The 20,715-nt window shown below is 33.8% G+C and overlaps 1 protein-coding gene across 1 annotated transcript in view; it reads right to left on the bottom strand.

Moving 5' to 3' along the window:
• Positions 1–20,715, bottom strand: part of LOC107556669 (SH3 and multiple ankyrin repeat domains protein 1-like) — a 43,070-nt gene that overhangs the window by 13,827 nt on the left and 8,528 nt on the right. The window contains exons 2-14 of the mRNA XM_016239830.1: positions 20,282–20,485; positions 19,159–19,230; positions 18,932–19,040; positions 14,114–14,265; positions 13,075–13,242; positions 9,695–9,811; positions 8,791–8,868; positions 8,507–8,573; positions 6,772–6,953; positions 6,559–6,689; positions 1,618–1,736; positions 1,427–1,540; positions 610–688 (exon numbers count right to left, since the gene is read on the bottom strand). Coding sequence (XP_016095316.1) covers positions 610–688; positions 1,427–1,540; positions 1,618–1,736; positions 6,559–6,689; positions 6,772–6,953; positions 8,507–8,573; positions 8,791–8,868; positions 9,695–9,811; positions 13,075–13,242; positions 14,114–14,265; positions 18,932–19,040; positions 19,159–19,230; positions 20,282–20,485 — 1,592 coding nt within the window. The remainder of the gene's footprint in view (positions 1–609; positions 689–1,426; positions 1,541–1,617; positions 1,737–6,558; positions 6,690–6,771; positions 6,954–8,506; positions 8,574–8,790; positions 8,869–9,694; positions 9,812–13,074; positions 13,243–14,113; positions 14,266–18,931; positions 19,041–19,158; positions 19,231–20,281; positions 20,486–20,715) is intronic.

Here is a 20,715-nt window from a genome sequence, read left to right as displayed (position 1 = left end):
ATAGATTTAACTGGATCAACATGTATAGTTTAGTTCATAATTGCTAGTGTGCACACACTTTATCACAAAAGAAAACCCATTTCCAATATAGAGGCACAGCACAATCTAAGTGACACCACTTTAGGATTAACATGATTTTAGTTCAGTTTTTAACATATATACTATATTATCATAGAGTTGTAAGTTATTTCTACAGTACATTTTAGAAATTATGGAATATTAACTAATAGTTTGGGGGCAGTAAGATTTTTTTTTTAGTTATTACTTGTATTTAGAAAAGATGCATTAAATTGATCAAAAGTAACAGTAAAGACATTTATAATGTAAATATTTCCATTTCAAATTAATGCTGTTCTTTCGAACTTCATCAAATAATCCTGAAAAATAAAATGTTTCACAGTTTCCACAAAAATATGAAGCAGCACAATTGTTTTCAACATTGATAATAATCAGAAATGTTTCTTGAGCAGCAAATCAGCATATTATACTGATATAGAACATTTCAAATGAACAGATTATATAAATTAAATAGACAGATAAGGTCTATTTAATTCAAATTTAAATATTCAAAATTTGAACAAATGAATTCAGATTCCGTTCTGTTCCCACCTGGGCACTTCAAGACCATCGTACGTTCCTACTGTGTAATGACGAAACAGTTTCCTCTTTGCCTTCTCACTGCGGCTCTCTGAAACACACACACACACACACACACACTCTGACTGTTAGCACATGTAGGCGTGTATATCTGTGTAAGTGGAAGTGTGATGTATTCAAATTGATGTGATTTTGCATATTCGTGTGCTGTGCGCATGAAGATTATGTGAGAAGGCAAATCACCACTGAGAAAAGCTCTTGGGGACATCCTCAAAAAAAGAGAAAAGACCCATAAAGGATTCATAAAGAAATGAAATAATTCCCCATTGTGTTTTAGGATTATGGTTTGTCGATAGTTATTACATACAGCGTAATTTAAGCAGAACAGAAGTCCACATTTAGATAACCACGTAAGAACAGAGGAAGAACATTAGCGTTTATCTTTCATAGATCAGGAGAGCTGGATTTCTCAGTTATGCTTCAAATATCAACTCATATCTCAGCTATTTTTCCGATTCCTTCTATTGTCAAAAACGATCCAGAATCCATAAGGAAAACATTTGCTGATATATGAATTTACACCAAGAGCTGTCAACAGGTAACAACCCTGTAAGGGATCATAGGACATTTGTTTGAGCATTTATTTGAGGGTTAAAATTCATGAAATAAATGTTTTAGTTCTTACTGTCCACACATTAGCACCTCTTCAAACCGGAGTACTGTTTGAGACACAGTTAAGACTTAAATAAAGGCTAATTTATTTCTATTTCATCTTAACAGACACCACTGAGATATTAAAGAGAGCTGAGGTGTGATTTGAATGCAGTACCTGTGTGCTGCTCCTGGGTTTGGGGCAGCACCTCTTCTACACAGTCAGCGGGAAACCAGCCTGTTCTGCCCTTCACTGTTCCTTCCCAGAATCCCCCTTCACCTACACTCAACACTGAGAGGGTTTGACACAGCTTTAATAAACTTTAAATATTCAGATGTTTATACTGACTTGAAGAGAAGTCTTCTGACCTTTGACCTTGTCCCCTTTGCTGAGGCTGATCTCGCGCTCACCATGAGCGGAGCGAGAACGCGTCGCCACAAACACGCGACCCGGAACGGCGCTGTAGAGACGCTTCCTCTGACCTCCTCTATAACACACACAAACACACGGAGCGGCCAGTGCTGTTACTGTTAACCACAACTAAACCTATTAAAAATATTTTTCTGTAATTGAAAAATAAAGCTGAAATAAAATAGAATAAATATTAGATTAAAAAACAAACATTTCAGTTATAGCTAAGGCAACACTTCTAATTTATGTTTAAGTTGGCATACTAAAATATTACAACTAAACTGTGAAAATATTACATAAAACAAATAGAAAGCTATATAGGACAACAAATGTTATATATACTGTATATATATATATATATATATAGATATATATATATAAATAAAAAACCAAAAAAAAAAAAAAAAAAAAAAAAAATTAAAACCCCCAAAAAAAAAAAAAAAAAAAAAAAAAAATTAGGCCTTTCACAACTAACTGAAATAAATATGTTAAAGCTAAAGTACTAAAATATCTACAACTGAAATAAATATCAATTAAAGATAAATAGAAATATAAAATACTAATATATCAAGGCTATATAGAAATATACTGTATAAAAAAAACTATAAAAAATTACAAAAACACAAACTTATACTTTAAAATATTTAAACAAATACTTGAACACAAATATTGCCTTTGGCAACTAACTGAAATAAATATGTGTAAGCTAAAGCACTAAAATAACTAAAAGTAAAACTGAAATAGATATAAAGCTATATAGAAATATAAAAAAACTAATAAAAATAAACAAAACATATAATAAGCCTAAAATAAAAAACTCATAGTTATTAAAATTAAAACTAAAATAAAAATGAATAAAAACTATATAGAAATATTTATTTAAAAAAACAATAACTGATAAACAATTACTAAAACTACAATGAAATTGAATAAAATCTAATTTAAAATGTCAATAAATACATAAATATATACAAATAATATTAAAATAACACTGGGGCAGACAGAGGAATACAGAATACAATAATGTGAACATGCAGGCAAAAAGTTGTATCCTATCCAAAGTAATAAAAAATAGTGTAGGCGGGTGACTTTGTGCATTAGTGCCAATGAATAATGTAGGCTTGGCTTTGTTAAATAGGGTAAGTTTCCAAGGATTTGGTGCAGGAATATGATTGTAATAACTCTTTAGTATTTGGATCTCATCCATTATTGAACACCGTGGGACAAAACCCTCATACAAAATCATTATTTCAAGGATGCTACCAAACTTTCAAGACTGGCTGGACCAAACGGAAAAGCAAAAGTGTAAGAATCCACTTCTAGTCTGAATAAACGTCAGATATACTACTGTATAGACGCCACAGAGTGAATGTTTTAGCATGATGACTGATTCTTGGTCACAGCAGAAAGTGTTTGTTTCTTAGCCACTGAGTAAGAATTAACTCAGTATGGCAGTGGAGCTTTGGCCAGAAGCCGAACAGCGCAAATCACGACGTGCAAAATAGTGAGTCAGAGCTTCTGTAATGTACCATAAGAGTGCAACAGAAACCAACGCTGACAGTTTAACATATAAAAACACCACAATGATAGAAGATCTAAACATGTATTTACACTTGAAATTTGTCCATATAATCAATGACATTTCTGTGGTTATCAATACAAGTGGTTTTCCTGTAACGTCCCCCTGATGTTCACGCACTACTGAACAGCTAATGTGGAGTGAAACATCTCAAACGCTATAAGCTAAAATGCAGTATGATGAATCTCAAGACAAAACGTCCAGGTCACATTTTGCCCCAAAAGAAAAAGAAAGAAATAATGACGTTTTGCTTAAAATATAATTAAAGCCAAAAATGAAACCTATTTTTAGGACCATTAAAAATGGTCATGACAATTAAGCACATTTACCCTTCTCATTAATGCATCCAAACATTTTAGTTTTTGGTAATTTACTTATAGTTATTATTATTACTATTTAATTATTCTGAATGGTGATTGTTTTTAGACCTAAGTATATATATATATATATATATATATATTTTTTATATTTTTTTTTTTCCAAAAAATCTCATTCTGATTCTAATTATTATAATACAATGGTTTTTTTTTTGCTGTTTATAGCATATTACAGTTGATTAAAAATTTATAAAAAAGTATACATATTTAAATATATATTGCTGTGCTTTTTAAAGGTAATACAACAAAAGATTTAAATTAAATTAAATTATAAAAATGTAAAATTTAAATAAATACTTCTAAAATGAAAACAATTAAGATAAAACACTTTTTTATTTGTTTACCTGCATGTCATGTGACCATTAACCAACATCAGACAACTGTGAACTTGTGTTGTTAAATTATTTTATATAATCTTTTTTTATTGGGGGTGAAATTTGACCCGGAAAAGTTCCTGACAGGTTGAGATTGTTTATTCACCAAAGGAACGTTTCCCAGCAATGAAATCAAACGACGGGGTAAACTGAAAGAAAACAAATGTAATTATAACCCAGAGGCATCCTGGGAAATTCATTTATTAATTTATGATGCCCTATGGTGATTCTCATTTCCATCGGTTTGAGCTTGGTTAAAAAGCAGCCCGTGGTTGCAGGAGTTGCTCTGGTTTGCTGTGCTTTAGGCCTGCTGAGAGGCTGATGATTGATTTTGCAGCACAGCCTGAACTGTTCTTCCCAGTCAGAAAGATTTGTGCCGTTTGTCATCAACACAGAGCGTCGGTAAGTAACTAAACTAGCAGCGCTTCTAAAGTTAACCACAATACTGTAGCTTTTCCAGGAATGAGACAAAGCGCTACAATAATAGATAAATAAGTTTCCTAGAAAGTCTCGCTCTCTCATGTGAAGCACTACAATGTCTAATTCTCTCATTTAAATAAAGCTGAATTAAATAAAAAAAAACTAAACTAAATGAAAATGAAAACTGTAAATAAATGAAAGCTAAAACTGAACTAAAACTGAAACAAAAATAAATTCGATCTAAACAAAAACTAATAAAAATGACAAAAGCACAAAAACAACATAAAAATTTTAAATAAAAAAATATATAAATTCAAAAAAAAAGAAAAATATAAAAAAGTATACATATTTAAATATATATTGCTGTGCTTTTTAAAGGTAATACAACAAAAGATTTAAATTAAATTAAATTATAAAAATGTAAAATTTAAATAAATACTTCTAAAATGAAAACAATTAAGATAAAACACTTTTTTATTTGTTTACCTGCATGTCCTGTGACCATTAACCAACATCAGACTGTGACCATTAACCAACATCAGACAACTGTGAACTTGTGTTGTTAAATTATTTTATATAATCTTTTTTTATTGGGGGTGAAATTTGACCCGGAAAAGTTCCTGACAGGTTGAGATTGTTTATTCACCAAAGGAACGTTTCCCAGCACTGAAATCAAACGACGGGGTAAACTGAAAGAAAACAAATGTAATTATAACCCAGAGGCATCCTGGGAAATTCATTTATTAATTTATGATGCCCTATGGTGATTCTCATTTCCATCGGTTTGAGCTTGGTTAAAAAGCAGCCCGTGGTTGCAGGAGTTGCTCTGGTTTGCTGTGCTTTAGGCCTGCTGAGAGGCTGATGATTGATTTTGCAGCACAGCCTGAACTGTTCTTCCCAGTCAGAAAGATTTGTGCCGTTTGTCATCAACACAGAGCGTCGGTAAGTAACTAAACTAGCAGCGCTTCTAAAGTTAACCACAATACTGTAGCTTTTCCAGGAATGAGACAAAGCGCTACAATAATAGATAAATAAGTTTCCTAGAAAGTCTCGCTCTCTCATGTGAAGCACTACAATGTCTAATTCTCTCATTTAAATAAAGCTGAATTAAATAAAAAAAACTAAACTAAATGAAAATGAAAACTGTAAATAAATGAAAGCTAAAACTGAACTAAAACTGAAACAAAAATAAATTCGATCTAAACAAAAACTAATAAAAATGACAAAAGCACAAAAACAACATAAAAATTTTAAATAAAAAAATATATAAATTCAAAAAAAAAGAAAAATATAATATAATACAATACAATACAATACAATACAATACAATACAATACAATACAATACAATATAATATAATATAATATAATTATAGAAAAATTGTAATAGTGAAATATAATTTGGAAAATATTTAGTTTCTGTTACATTATGTAATATTTTCTTTAATTAGCTAAAGTAATTAGTATATTACTGTACTTTTAGCTATATTATTTATTTATATAATCACATTTCAATCTCATTTTTAGTATTATTTGCTGATTTTAATCATTATCATTTTTATTTAATTTTTTTTATCATATGCATTTGCTTTTTTCTATGTATGTATGTATGTATGTATTTTTAAATCTATTCATTTTGTAATAGTGAAATATAATTTGGAAAATATTTAGTTTCTGTTACATTATGTAATATTTTCTTTAATTAGCTAAAGTAATTAGCATTAGTATATTACTGTACTTTTAGCTATATTATTTATTTATATAATCACATTTCAATCTCATTTTTAGTATTATTTGCTGATTTTAATCATTATCATTTTTATTTAAAAAAATTTTTTATCATATGCATTTGCTTTTTTCTATGTATGTATGTATGTATGTATTTTTAAATCTATTCATTTATGTATTTAATTGAGTGAATTGGTTTATTCAGATGGTTCATGTTTAAAACAATTACTGATTAAAAGAAAACACTGATTTATTTCAGACTCAATTATATATATCAGGGTTTTTTTTTTTTTAGTGACTTTGATTTTTTTAGTGTTGCTGCACCAACAAAACCTGTGAAACTTTTACAGGATTTGATATTGAAAAACATCACCACTTTATATACAATGGTCAAAAATGGTCACCAGGGATCTGTACTCACCCCTGCCTCCCTCGTTGTTTGTGCTGCTTTTCCTCCATCTCTCCTCCCTCTCTCCCTCGGGACGGGGATCGGGTTCGGGCTCCACGGGGACTGCTGGAGCTCCTCAAAGCGAAAGAGGCCCGGCGCTGAGTCTGATTGAAATGAGAGAAAACAAATGATTTGGCGACTGATGTCTGTGCTGGCGTGTTCCCCTGATGGCCAGCAGGAGGTTACCTGAGCAGGTGGCATGCTGGCGGCAGCGGCGGGCAGCACTACGGGTTCCATGAGCGTCGTCACCGTGTTCTCGCTCTTGGCGCGGAGCAGCGGGTGAGGATGCTGAAGGCCAGCCATGATGGCTTGATTCAACATACCGTCCATAATGAGAGGAGAGTATTTGGGGGTTTCCAAAAACGGAACTGGTGGGAAAAGAATAAAAGATTAGAGAAGAAGAGATCATATAGAGATGGGCTCTGTTCCAGAACCTAGTGAGCTGCCTTGATGTCTACCTAGGCAGCTGCCTTCAAAGGAACTTCACAAGCAAGCGATTTGGAAGCTCTACATAGGTAGAAAATAATGAAGCATGTGAGAATTGATTCAAATGGAGCTTGACTTTAGCATGTTCCTAATAGTGTTATTTTAGTATTATTTACTTTGTAAATAAATATTATTTATTTTATTTTGAATTAGCTTTTGCCTTTATTTTTAATTTTAGTGCCTACATTTATTTCATTTTAGTTTTTTATTTTTATTATTATTTTATTATGATATTTTATTATTTTATATATTTTTTTTTTATTTCAGCTGATTAATGATTATTGTTGATTTTTTTATATTATGATCATTTTTTTATACTTAAATAATATGTTTATAATAACAACACTGGTATCTAAGCTAATGATACAACACTCTAATAAGCATAAAAATAAAAAAAACACAAATATTGAGTAAAATGGTATATTTTAATTAGATGAAATAGCTGTTTATCAGTAATTAAATTTTTCACACTGAGCTTGTCACAAAGCGTTATGGGTTTTGGCTTCTCTATGAAGGACGCGTGTGATTCTGCCTTCCAATTTGGCCAAAATAAGGCATCTTTGCAGGCAACAAAATCATGTCTTAAAGGTGGGGTAAGTGATTTCTGGTAGCTAATGTTGACATTTGAAATCACCAAAACAAACACGCCCCTACCCCAAAGGGGTCTCGCCCCTATTTTGATAGCTCCGCCCCACACATACATACGCATCCCAGGCAACGATTAGTTCTGTGAAACAAAGCAAAACCAATGTTACACCGTGTGTACGCGAGTGGCGCGGCGCGACAAAATACTATAGAACTCATTATAATCAGTGATGCTGTCTACACCATAGATATATATACAGTACATATCTATGGTCTACACTGAATGCGGCGCGGCACGACAAATCCCCGACAGAAAACTACTGCTGCGTTCTATTCATGACGTATTGACACAAATTTCAAATGATTTTCAACGGTCGCTTTGTCGCGTCCAGTGTACTAGACAGACTTTAGCTGTTGCGGCGCAGACACGGTGTTACTCACCTATCAAGAAGAAACGAAGCAACCTCGGCGTCCGATCGCAGGCGTTCTCTCCAGCGCTGGAAAGCTGATCCGATATTTACACAGGTCCTACTTCTTGACTTATTGCTTCTTTTGTTCCGCAGACGTTTTCCTCTTTTGTTTTTTATCCGCCATCTCTATCTTTCTGTCGCTCGGCTCGCTAATGTGAGCGCTGAACGCTCTCTCCTCCACATCATGATTAGGCACGCCCCTTACTGCTGATTGGCTACAAGTTTGTTTTGCTAGTCGGCCCGAATCAGTTTTCTAAAGCGTTTTTGAAAAATCGCTTACCCCACCTTTAAAGAACAGCCTGCATAAGCTAGATTTTGGAGGAGAGCTATGGTATGCTTATTTCTTTCTGTCTTCTTGCACATTTTAAATATAAACTTACCGACATCTGCATTATTGTGATTTTTGATGATTTCTCCGAGTTCAAAATGGCCAGACATCACAGCGACCTGTCAAACACAGCATTGCTATATACTTTGCAACAATGCAGTCTTTAATATGAGGACAATCTTTGCAATTCTAGAAAACATGCACTCGCAATTTTGATTATTTATCTATGTAAATGTCTTTATGTCTTGCCAGCCTTTCATGTTTAGTACAGTGGTGAAACCTCCCACATGCATGTATAAGAAGTCATTTTGATTAGAACGATTAACACACAGATACCTGGAAAGGGGTTTGACCGTGTTTGTTCTTTATCTCCTTATTGGCTCCTCGGTAAAGAAGGACCCGGGCGCAGCTCTCCTGATTGGACAGATTCTTAAATCAAGATAAGCAGTCTTGTTTTCTGGGAAACTGATAAAAAGTTTATGATTAAAAAAGAACAAATCTGCCAATGGGCTCAGAAAAATCTACTTAATTCAAAGAGAAAAATAAGTTTTCATATCCTATTGACAGATATTTGTTCTTGTTTTAAACATAAACTTTTAATTTTGTTCAGTTTCTCAGAAAAAATGAACTCACTTAATTTTGTTCAATTTCTCAGAAAGCAAGGCTTCATATCTACATTTCGCACCTCAAGTAATTTTGGTTTAAGAATATTTGTATTGGAAAACAAGTCCAAAATACTGAGGAAGATATTCATTATTTGCAGTGCATGCAACATTTAATGCCGTGACTTTATCAATTTCTGACTTCCTGCTCTGATTTAAGACCTTTCGAAGATTTTTTTAAGACCTGCAGAAGAACTGAATAAAGCTAAAAAATAAAAAATAAAAAAAATATTAAATATGTATAAATATTAGACACAGACACACAAAACATTTTTTTAATGACCTGAGATAAGTTTTAGCTGAAGGTAAAACTAAAACTGAATTAAAAATAAACCTAAATTATAATATTATAAAAAAAGAAAGAAAAATGGCACAGAAAGAACATAAAATTACAAAGAAAACTCAAATTAAAATTAAATTAAAATTATATTGTTTAAAATTAAAGCTAATCAAATAATCAAAAAAAATGTTTTAAGTATATAATTAATAATAAAATAAGATCGTATTACACCTTGAAAGTCAAAGGCACCGGTGTCACATCTGTATTGGTGTTTTACTGTCAGCCTCTGTCAGGTTACCTTGTTGTAAAGGGCACAAATGTGGAGGGCAGTGTTTCCTGATGCATTCTGGGAAGTGGTGTCTGCCCCATAGAACAGAAGGTGTTCTAAGTGTTGGGCGAATCCGTGCTGACACGCCTACAGTTGAGTGAACAAAACACAGAGGTTAAAGAAATTAGATCACATCCAGTTGCTGGGAAAAGTCAGGGAAAAACTAGAGGACCAACCAAAAGAGGGCAGTAAAGAGGCAATCCACTCAGAAGTGTCATATCTTTCTGTTGGAGACGGTTATGGAAAGTAATTTAGCATCTGTCTGTTTTATAATACATATTTCTATACACTTTTACAAATGAACATCATTATTGATTATGAATATTATATTACAACATGCATTTCTGAATACAGCGTGAAATTCAATATTTTGCTCTGATTACTAAAACTTCCACTGGTTGTGTTAGCCTAGCAGGCTAACTGATTAGCATGCTACTCACAGGGAATGACAGAATGTTAACTTAGCAGCCTAAGCATGCTAATCGAAAATACAAAGAAAAAAACGGACACAATTAATTAGGTTCTATATGAATCCTGTATAATTTCAAGAACAATAAATTATGTATTTTCATGGTTAGGACTGCTAGCATCATTATGTGCATACATTACCATGTAATTGTTATATCATCCACATTCATTTCAATTTTAGCTAAAGTTTTGTTGTTTCTCATTTTTATTAGTTTTTGTTTTATTATATTGACTACTCTGCCCCAGTATTATTTGAGTATCATTGAGATAATATTTAGTACTTATTTTAGTACATCAAGAATTTTTATGTATACTTTGAATTGTTTTTTTAATATATAAATTTTAGTTAAAGTTTTAGTATTTTTTTATTAGATTTTGTTTTTTTATATTGACCACTCTGCCCCAGTATTATTGTAGTATCATTGAGATACTATTGCAGTTCTTATTAATATTTGGAATTCGTTTTTATCTTTATATTATCTATTTTCATTAAAATTTTAGTTCCCGTTTTAGTAATTAATTATGTTGCTTTTTCTCATTTTTATTCGTTTTTGTTTTATTATATTGACCACTCTGCCTCAGTATTATTTTGAGATATTATTATAGTTTTTATTAATATTTTTATTTTTATAGTATCCATTTGTTTTTAATGTTTTTCTAAGTTTTTCATATTTATCCGTTTGTTTTTTAATTGTGTACATTTATAACGTGTATATATATATATATATATATATATATATATATATACATAATTTCAGTTAACATTTATTTTTTTTCAGGTTACAAAAAAAGCAATTTTATGGTTTTAGATTTAGCTTTAGTTAACTACAATAACCCTGCTCTGCTCTGCCCTGTAGATATTTGTTACTGATTTAGTCATTAAAAAGCCCACATAATTAGTCTGAACTTCATTTAATTTCTCCTAAATGTTCTGCCAAAATAACACAATTAAATCTCTCAATTCAAGACGGATGTGTGTGAATGTGTATATACAGTATATAAATCATTGGGCTCTCAGGGTGCTGTGGGAGTCGTACCATGGTACTGTACCATTGTGTGTGGGCAACTGGCAGGTAGGTGGTTGTGAATTGGGGAAAAGGAGCTATATTCATATACTTGTGTACACAAAAAGGCTTAGAAAAGAAAAAGAAAAGAAGAGAGAATTAAAAAGAGAAAGTTCTGTTTAGCATCAGGCAACAGACAGACAGCAGAAGACGATGAGTGAAATGAGACATGAGAGATGAGTACCTGTGAACTTCAACTTCTCCAAACGCCTCTTCATGTCTGATCTATGGAGAGAGAGAGAGAGAGAGAGAGAGAGAGACAGACAGTGGAGGACTATGGACATGATTCAGAAGCACCTAGACGTTGTTCTCCACTTGTTGAAGACATTCATGTACTGTACTGTGATTGGGCTGTCAGATTCATGTAGTTTCAGACTCAGTCCGCCCACAGTGGGTTTGCTGACGTCGGTGGTGTGGTGTAGTGGTTATATCTCAGGGCTGATACGCTGGAAGGTCTCTAGCCATGCGCTATCACTGCTGTGCCTTAAAGCAAAGCTCTAAACTGCAGGTTGCTCCAGGGGAACATGAACTGGAATAAGTGTACTGGAGAAAAACATCTGCTTAAGGTTCTGACATGATTCTGCTTCAGGATTTTACATTAGGCAATATGTACAACAATCTAGAATTCTGATCATTGAAGTTTTAGTCATTTTATTATGTGCTATTATAATTTAGTACATAAATTTAGTTTTAATGAATTTTATTTCAGCTTTAGTTTTAGTCATTTTAGTAATTAATTTATATTTCTTATATTGTTTTATTATAATTATATTATTTATCTTTTTATCATTTTTAATAATTTATCACTTATCATTTTTATAATTCTTTAAATATATCTAAATAGTTGTAATTAATTTTATTTCAACTTTAATTGTAGTAATTTCAGTACTTAAACATTTATTTCAAATTCAAGCACATGAAATCAAAATGTGTTTATAACGTACTTTAAAAACACACAGAATGCAGTGCTGTCTAATTTCAAAAATAAGTAAATAAATGCATACATTTATCAAACAGTTAATAATTAATTGAAAATAAAAAAATTAATAAATATAATTTCAGTTAGTTGCCAAAACAACATTTCTAATTTTCTCAGATTTTCATCTGATATTCATCTTTTATATTTTCCCAGCTTAATTTCAATGATTTCTAATAGTTTTAGTAAACAATAACACCTCTATTTAATAGTTTTTCTAAACAACAACAACTATAAATCTTTTTTGTACTGCACTGTGCTGAGTTTATTGCAAGTTTGATCAGATGCATGTCGACAACAAAATATAGCAAGAAGCATTAATCCTCTGTTTTAAACAACTGACAAGTCTAATTAACTTCATTCATGTGTAGCTGCATTTCACTGTTTGCATTTAGCATTGCAACCCATTATCAGATTCCTACCCATTAAGTAGCTTTTAATGAGGTTAAAGGTAAAGATCCCACCATCTAACATCTGATGGAAAAATATCTTCAACAGAGGATGAAAAGTGTCTAGCCGCTTATGAATACAGACACAGTAATGACCAGGATGAAACATGCATAAATATGCACAGGTGTTCAGAAACAAGAAGGCGAAGAGCACGAGACACTGGCATGTTTTTCAAATCAAATGTTTTATATCTCAAACAATTAAAGAAATCCAAAGTTGTCTAATGTAGCAAACCACATATTTTATCATAAATAAAATGATAAATTAAAAAATGAGAGAAGGATGTGAATATAAACAAAAAAACACTGAAGCAGACACATGCATGATGCACACATATACACACATGCTTTGACATATATATAATTCTCTTGTGTTTAAGACGGTAAACACACCTGGTGTGACTCGTCCCAGCCGTTCTCGTCTCTGATGCCCAGCCGTGCTCTGTAGTACAGCAGAGTCTCACAGCAGGACGTTTCGCCCCCTGTCAGCACCGAGTGGTACAGCGGCGTCAGTCCACAGCGGTCTCGATAATCTGGAGAAGCTCCCAAAGACAGCAGCGCCTGTAAAATGGGATGTTATGAATTATAAACAAACCCCATTAAAGATTCACTAATCAATATTTTGCAGTGGTCACCATCAATTTAACCTGTAAATGAAACGTTATGGAGATAAAGTATTTAGCTGCACATGATCATGATCTCAAAAGGCTATACTTAGTGCATCCCAAAAATACAAATTTGCTAAAAATGTACTCATCCTCAGGCCATCCAAAATGAGTTTGTTTCTTCATGGCAACAGATTTGGAGAAATTTTGCATTTCCTCAGCAATGGATGCTCTGCAGTGAATGGGTGCCGTCAGAATGAGAGTCCAAACAGCTGATAAAAACATCACAAGTAATCCACACCACTCCAGTCCATCCGTTAACGTCTGTTAAAAAAGCTGTGTGTTTGTAAGAAACAAATCCATTATTAAGACATTTTTAACTTAAAACCATCACTTCATGCCAAAATATGAGTCTATAATCCATTGAAAAAGTCCATGTCCTCTTTTCCTCTAACATCAAAATCTACACATATTTTGGACTGTTTTGCTTGTAAACAGTGTTTGATCTTTGCATATTTCTCTCCTGATTCAGATAACTTATTAATTGGAGAAAGAAATATTATGGATAGAGGACTCATATTTAATGACTTATAATTAATGGACTGGAGTGGTGTGGATTATTGTGATGTTTTTATCAGCTGTTTGGACTCTCATTCTGACGGCACCCATTCACTGCTGAGGATCCATTGGGGAGTAATGCTACATTTCTCCAAATCTGTTCCCATGAAGAAACAAAGGCCTGAGTACGTTTTCAGCTAATTTTCTTTTTTGGGTGAACTATTCCTTTAAATGCACTCATGCTGTGAATGAACTGCATGTGTTTGTACCATGAGTGTGGATTGGTTATGAGCTCTGACTGCTTTATGGAGGGGTGTGAGTCCGTCTATGGATCTGAAATCCACATGAGCTCCGTTCAGCACCAGAACACGAATCCCTTCCACGCTCAGATTCCCCTGAACCGCCAGAGTCAGAGGAGTCTCTGAGAAACAGATGAAAAGAGATACTGACACTACAGCTACGGAAGAACAGCTTTATTTAAGAGAAACAGGCAAAACACTAAACAGTAAAATGGCACACACACTCAAAAAACTGTAGTGTAGGAACTATTTTCATTTAGAAATTGCTAGTAAATTGTTCTCTGTAGAGATGCTTTATAGCTGAATTAAACCTGTTTTCATAACTGATTAATTTTATAATTTATACTGTTATTTTCCTGTTTTTTTTTTGCTAAAGTGAAGCTGCTTTGAAACAATCTTAATTGTATAAAGTGCTATATAAATAAATGTGACCTGACCCCATACACTGTAAAAAATATGTACTGTGTTAATATGAAAAAAAAAGAAGAAAATTTTGGGTTGATTCCTCGCAGGTGTTTTACCCACCTTTTGAATTACGCAATAATTTGGTCATTTTCTCATCCTTTTTTCTGCTGATTTTGTCTTACAGTGTAGCGTCCAGCTCACTAAATATACAGTTAATGTTAATAAAGTTAGCATTCATACCCAAAGGGGTCATATGATGCGATTTCAAGTTTTCCTTTCTCTTTGGAGTGTTACAAGCTGATTGTGCATAGATAAGATCCCTGAAGTTGCAAAGACTAAAGTCTCAAAACCAAAGAGATATTCTTTATCAAAGTTAAGACTCTGCCACGCCCCCCTAAAACGGTTAGTTCTAACACGCCCCCACATATCTACCTCACTATGTGGAAATATTTGCATAATGCGGCCCAAATGTGCATGCAAAGAAAGAAGGCGTGGTTTCAGTAACCGCAGTTAGTGTTGAAGCAGCATGTCAGGGAGACGCTGTGTGTTTCTAGGCGAAAACAGCAATGCAACTCGAGCGAGCGAGAGAGAGAGAGAGCGCGAGAGAGAGAGAGAGAGAGTCAGCTGTCTTAACCGTGGCTTGTGTACTGCAAACACATACCAGCTTCATCACTGTGTCTGTCACGCGACTCTGTTCCCCTTTCGGGCTTGAACTGATGGTAAAACGAATTACATTATTTACTGTCTTTACCTTTATTTTGAAAGGTGAAGCTTCCGATTATGGTAAGGGGGGTTACATTTCCGACGAGTGCTTGCGGTGTTCGGCCAGTCACCATGCACTGGGTCAGCTGGCCAATCAGAGCAGACTGCGCTTGTCGGAAGGAGGGACTTTGTAGAAAACGAAGCGTTTGAGAGAGGCGGGGCATAGAGGACCTACAATAATGTACAGTATTTGAAAAATAATGTGTTTTTTGAACATTAAAGCATGTCAACATATTCTGTTACACCAAATACACAAAATAATGATCTTTAAAAAAAGCATCATATGACACCTTTAACTATCTAAGGTTGCAACCACAAATCAGAAAGGATCCTTTTGATTACAACTGACCAATGAGCTGCAGCGTTACTGTGACGGCCCTATGACATCATAGCGCCTGTGAGCGAGATTCTGAACTCCTGCTTATTCCAGAACGCCGCTGCAATTAGCAATAGGGTCTGGCTGCAGACTTGCGCTTGCACTCTCGGACTTGCATTCTCAGACTTGCACTCTCAGACACTCGCACTTCCGCTGGCGACGCCACTTGCAGTCTTTATTTTTTATTTTGTTCTATTTATTTATTCTTTTTGTTTGAATCGCTCAACAGTTTACAACAGTAGCCAGGTGGTGAAGACAAGAAGAAAGGAACTAAATTACAATGGTACTTGCAATCGCCACTTGCACTCTCCGATACCTGCGACGTCACTTGCAATCGACACAAATCGTGCGTGTTGCCAATGGAGACAAGAAGCTGTGGTGATTAAACGATTAAAACTAATTTAGTTCTATAACATACAGGGTCCTGCAAGAAAAAGACAAGACCCGCAAATCCGTGGCTACAGAACAGCAGAATATGAACACAATGCGCAAAGTCTCTCGCTAAGCGTTTTCCTCCTGTAGAAAAACAAACACTTAACATGGCTTAATGTATTAAGATGCTATTAAAATTCTACAGGAGGAAAACGCTTAACGAGAGACTCATATTCTGCTGTTCTGTAGCCACGGATTTGCGGGTCTTGTCTGTCTTTTTCTTGCAGGACCCAGTACGTTACAGTATAAAATTATTTTTAATTGTTTAATCACCACAGCTTCTTGTCTCCATTGGCAACACGCACGATTTGTGTCAATTGCAAGTGACGTCGCAGGTAGCGGAGAGTGCAAGTGGCGATTGCAAGTGACATTGTAATTTTGTTTCTTTTTTCTTGTCTTCACCACCTAGCTACTGTTGTAAAATGTTGAGAGATTCAAACAAAAAGTAATCAATAAATATAAAAAAGACTGCAAGTGACTTCGCTAGCGGAAGCGCAAGTGTTTGAGAGTGCAAGTCTGAGAACGCAAGTCTGAGAGTGCGAGTGCAAGTCTGAGAATGCAAGTCTGAGAACGCAAGTCTGAGAGTGCAAGTGCAAGTCTGAGAATGCAAGTCTGAGAATGCAAGTCTGAGATTGCAAGTGCAAGGCTGCAGCCAGACCCTTCTCGCAATTAGTGCGCTGAACGTCACATCAATTAAAAAGCATCCTTTCAATGAAACGGCACAAGAATAGACTCATAATGAACATAATGAGCTTTGAGTGATGATTCTGACAGGGAAATGTTGGCAACACAATGACGCTCATCTGAACTGAAAATGTCAAAGGAATATTATTAATTTAATCTACATCTACTACATAATATCACTAGATTAAAAAACAGGTCTAAAATTAAAAATAAAATTAAAATGAGGATTTATATTTTATTAATGGTTTAAACATAATAAACAGTTCTAACATCCAGGCAGGGTTATTTTAGTATCACTGATATAATATTATATTATTAAATTAGATTTTATTTTTATATTTTCTGCTTTCATAAAAAAAATTTGTTAAAGTTTTAGTAATTTTGTTGCATTTTTATTATATTTGTATCTTAAAATATGCTATATAGATATAATAATAATAATAATGACAAAAACATTACTGAAGAAAACTAAATTACTAAGAATGAAAGAGAAAACTGAAAATAATTATTTATTAAAAACAATTTTCAATACATTTTTTTTATTTTTTTTACTTTATTTAGTTTTAGTTATTTTAGTGTTTTAACATAAATAAATGAAAATGAGAAATGTCGCATTGGCAGCTAGCTGAAACAAAATAAGTTAAAAAAACATTTTTTACAAATATTTTATTTCAGTTAATGTTTATTTTATTTCGAAGCGTAACACCTTACAACAAGGTCCTATTAGATAATAAAGCAATAAGCCCCAAGAAGCCGTGGTTTACAGTGAATTTATAACAGCTAAGGGGGTTTTAGGCACTCTGCTTCGCGTCTATCCGTTTTATAATAAAGCTATAAGCTTTGTAGTAGTTTGTAGAGTAATTGACAACAGCTTCGATCGTGGCTCAGCCAATCAGAATCAAGGACCGGAACTATCCGTTTTATAATAAAGCTATAAGCTTTGTAGTAGTTTGTAGAGTAATTGACAACAGCTTCGATCGTGGCTCAGCCAATCAGAATCAAGGACCGGAACTATCCGTTTTATAATAAAGCAATAAGCCCCAAGAAGCCGTGGTTTACAGTGAATTTATAACAGCTAAGGGGCATTGTTAGGTACGACGTGAAGCAGTGTTAGCTGTTATAAATTCACAGTAAACCACGGCTTCTTGGGGCTTATTGCTTTATTATAAAACGGATAGTTCCGGTCCTTGATTCTGATTGGCTGAGCCACGTTCGAAGCTATTGTCAATTACTCTACAAACTACTACAAAGCTTATAGCTTTATTATAAAACGGATAGACGCGAAGCAGAGTGCCTAAAACCCCTTAGCTGTTATAAATTCACTGTAAACCACAGCTTCACGGGGCTTATTGCTTTTATAAAACGGTTATTCCATATACGTAGTACGGTTTCACAGAATAAAACAGAGCAAATAAAGTGTAATGATATTAATAAAAACAGTATTCTTCCACCAAACAACGTAGTTCCTCAGAACTGTTGTCAATTACTCTACAAACTACTACAAAGCTTATAGCTTTATTATAAAACGGATAGACGCGAAGCAGAGTGCCTAAAACCCCCTTAGCTGTTATAAATTCACTGTAAACCACAGCTTCACGGGGCTTATTGCTTTTATAAAACGGTTATTCCATATACGTAGTACGGTTTCACAGAATAAAACAGAGCAAATAAAGTGTAATGATATTAATAAAAACAGTATTCTTCCACCAAACAACGTAGTTCCTCAGAAACAGTTGTGGTTCCAACAAAGTAGTTGTCGAGCAACACACAGAAGTAAACAGAGGTGTGTGTTTGTAGTGTAATTTACAACAGCTTCGAACACGGCTCAACCAATCAGAATCAAGGACCGGAACTATCCGTTTTATAATAATGTATTAGTAATAGCTGAAATTATCCTTAACATTGTTTGTTCATGTTACCTTATGTAAACAAATGGAAACTTTTAGTAAAGTGTTTCAAGTAACGACATTTTTATAGTTGTAGTTTATGATAATAACCCAGTTCATGCTGATTACCAAAATAAAATGGTTGCACTTTTTCACACAGGCATATTTGCCGCAACTAAGTTTGTCTAGGCAAAAGTACTACCTGGAGACTCTCACGGGATTCAAGACCCTTCACAGTCTCACCTCCGCTCTCAGTGTCATGGTAGTTGGGGTCCAGTCCTTTCTCCAGAGCTTTACTCAACTTCTCCACCACTCCAGCATAAACATAATCCAGAAACTTCTTCAGATTGGCCTGGAGAGGGAGACACACACAGACGCTTCACCTCCTACTGTATACAACACATCCAGCTTTTCAGTACAATTATACACGATCTGTTTTGGTAGCTATAATTTTTTTGTCTTGTATTTACCTTGGTGTGCAGCTTCGCTAGTTGTTTCTCATCCAGGTTTGTCTGTTTGTAGACCCGCGTCTTGTATCTGAACTGTAGGTTAAAGACAGCAGGAAGAGAAGAGGGAGTACAGAGAAACTGGTTAAAGCTTTGTCAATTGACAAGGTCTGAAAAAATGACACATAAATGAGAGATTTAATACAGACGATGGGACTGTTTGATTCAAACTACAAAAGAGAGAGAGATGCGCCATATCTGGAGATTTTAAAATTAGGCTAAAGCACTGTTCAACTTTGAAGCCACATCAAATAAATAAATAAAGATATACACAGGAAAAACAAACAAATAAAACAGTTTAACTTCTTACTAATACATCTTAGGGAAACTTATAAATATACTATGTGTAATTAAACAATTTAAAACTGAAATTAGAATAAAACTGAAATGCGGGTTTCATCATTTTTAGTTTATACTGTCACTGTTTTAATGTTTAAACTGTGCTGAAATGCCATTAAAAATAATTACACATTTTAAACAAAAATAAGTTGTGGATTTTTTTTTTTTTTACATTTTATAATTTTTCATAAAGGTATACGGTAACACTTCACAATAAGGTCCCAATATTTTATGTCAATGCATTAAATAATATTAACCTAAAATGAATTAATCTTAAAATTGGTTAATAAAAATATAAATTTTTTAAATATTTTATTTATTTAATAGTAACTATTCAGTATTAACAGTGCAATATTAACAGTAACAGATATATAAAATATACAAATATAATAAAATATTAAGAGATACGACTTTTGATTTGATTAATTTATTAGCAAATGTTCAAATTAACATCAACTAGGATTAATAAATGCTTTAGAAGTATTTGTTATTGCTAGATCATGTTAACTAATACAGTTACTGTAATTAATGTTAGCAAATGAAACCTAATGGTAAAGTGTTACCTGCGATTCTTCTCAGCAGGTTCCTATTGTGACAACTTGCCCCTAAAGGCTCAACAAGTGTTAAACAACCTGTATTATTTTTTTTATAGGTCAATAATGGTGGGAATGTTCGAGCTCTTTTAGGAGCATTCTAGGTGATGTTGTCTAGTGTTAGTGAGCCTGTGATCTCATATCCTCCACAGCACCTCCAGGTAGGGCACTCCCTTCTCCAGGGACTGGCCGAACTCTCGAAGCAAGCGCTCCTCCTCCAGGAACTTGGCATCTCGTCCGTCTCCAGCTGGCTGGAAGAGGCCGTAATTGTAAACGTCCCACAACGACTCGCTGAGAGAACAAATAATCTGCTGCTTCGCACTCCAAACGCTTGAATCGGGATCAAACCGCAAACACTTCTAAAGACGGCCAGAGAGAAAACAGGTTTGTGAGAACAACAGATTGAACTGGATTTAAAGTTCAAAATAACTTTCTGCTTTATTGGCGGCATCTGTGAAGTGCTGTCACTCACCACAGAGCATCATTTTGACTCATAACTCATACTAAAATTGTGTTTACAGTAATGTTTTTACAGTGTAAATAGATTCTGGAGGGTTTGCAAGCAGAAATGTGCAACCTGTATATACGT

This window comes from Sinocyclocheilus grahami, unplaced genomic scaffold (assembly GCF_001515645.1).
Source record: "Sinocyclocheilus grahami isolate Dianchi unplaced genomic scaffold, SAMN03320097.WGS_v1.1 scaffold575.1, whole genome shotgun sequence".
NCBI classification, from domain to species: domain Eukaryota; kingdom Metazoa; phylum Chordata; class Actinopteri; order Cypriniformes; family Cyprinidae; genus Sinocyclocheilus; species Sinocyclocheilus grahami.
The sequence above is the reverse complement of the archived record's forward strand: the minus strand, read 5'-3'. Positions and strand labels throughout refer to the sequence as shown.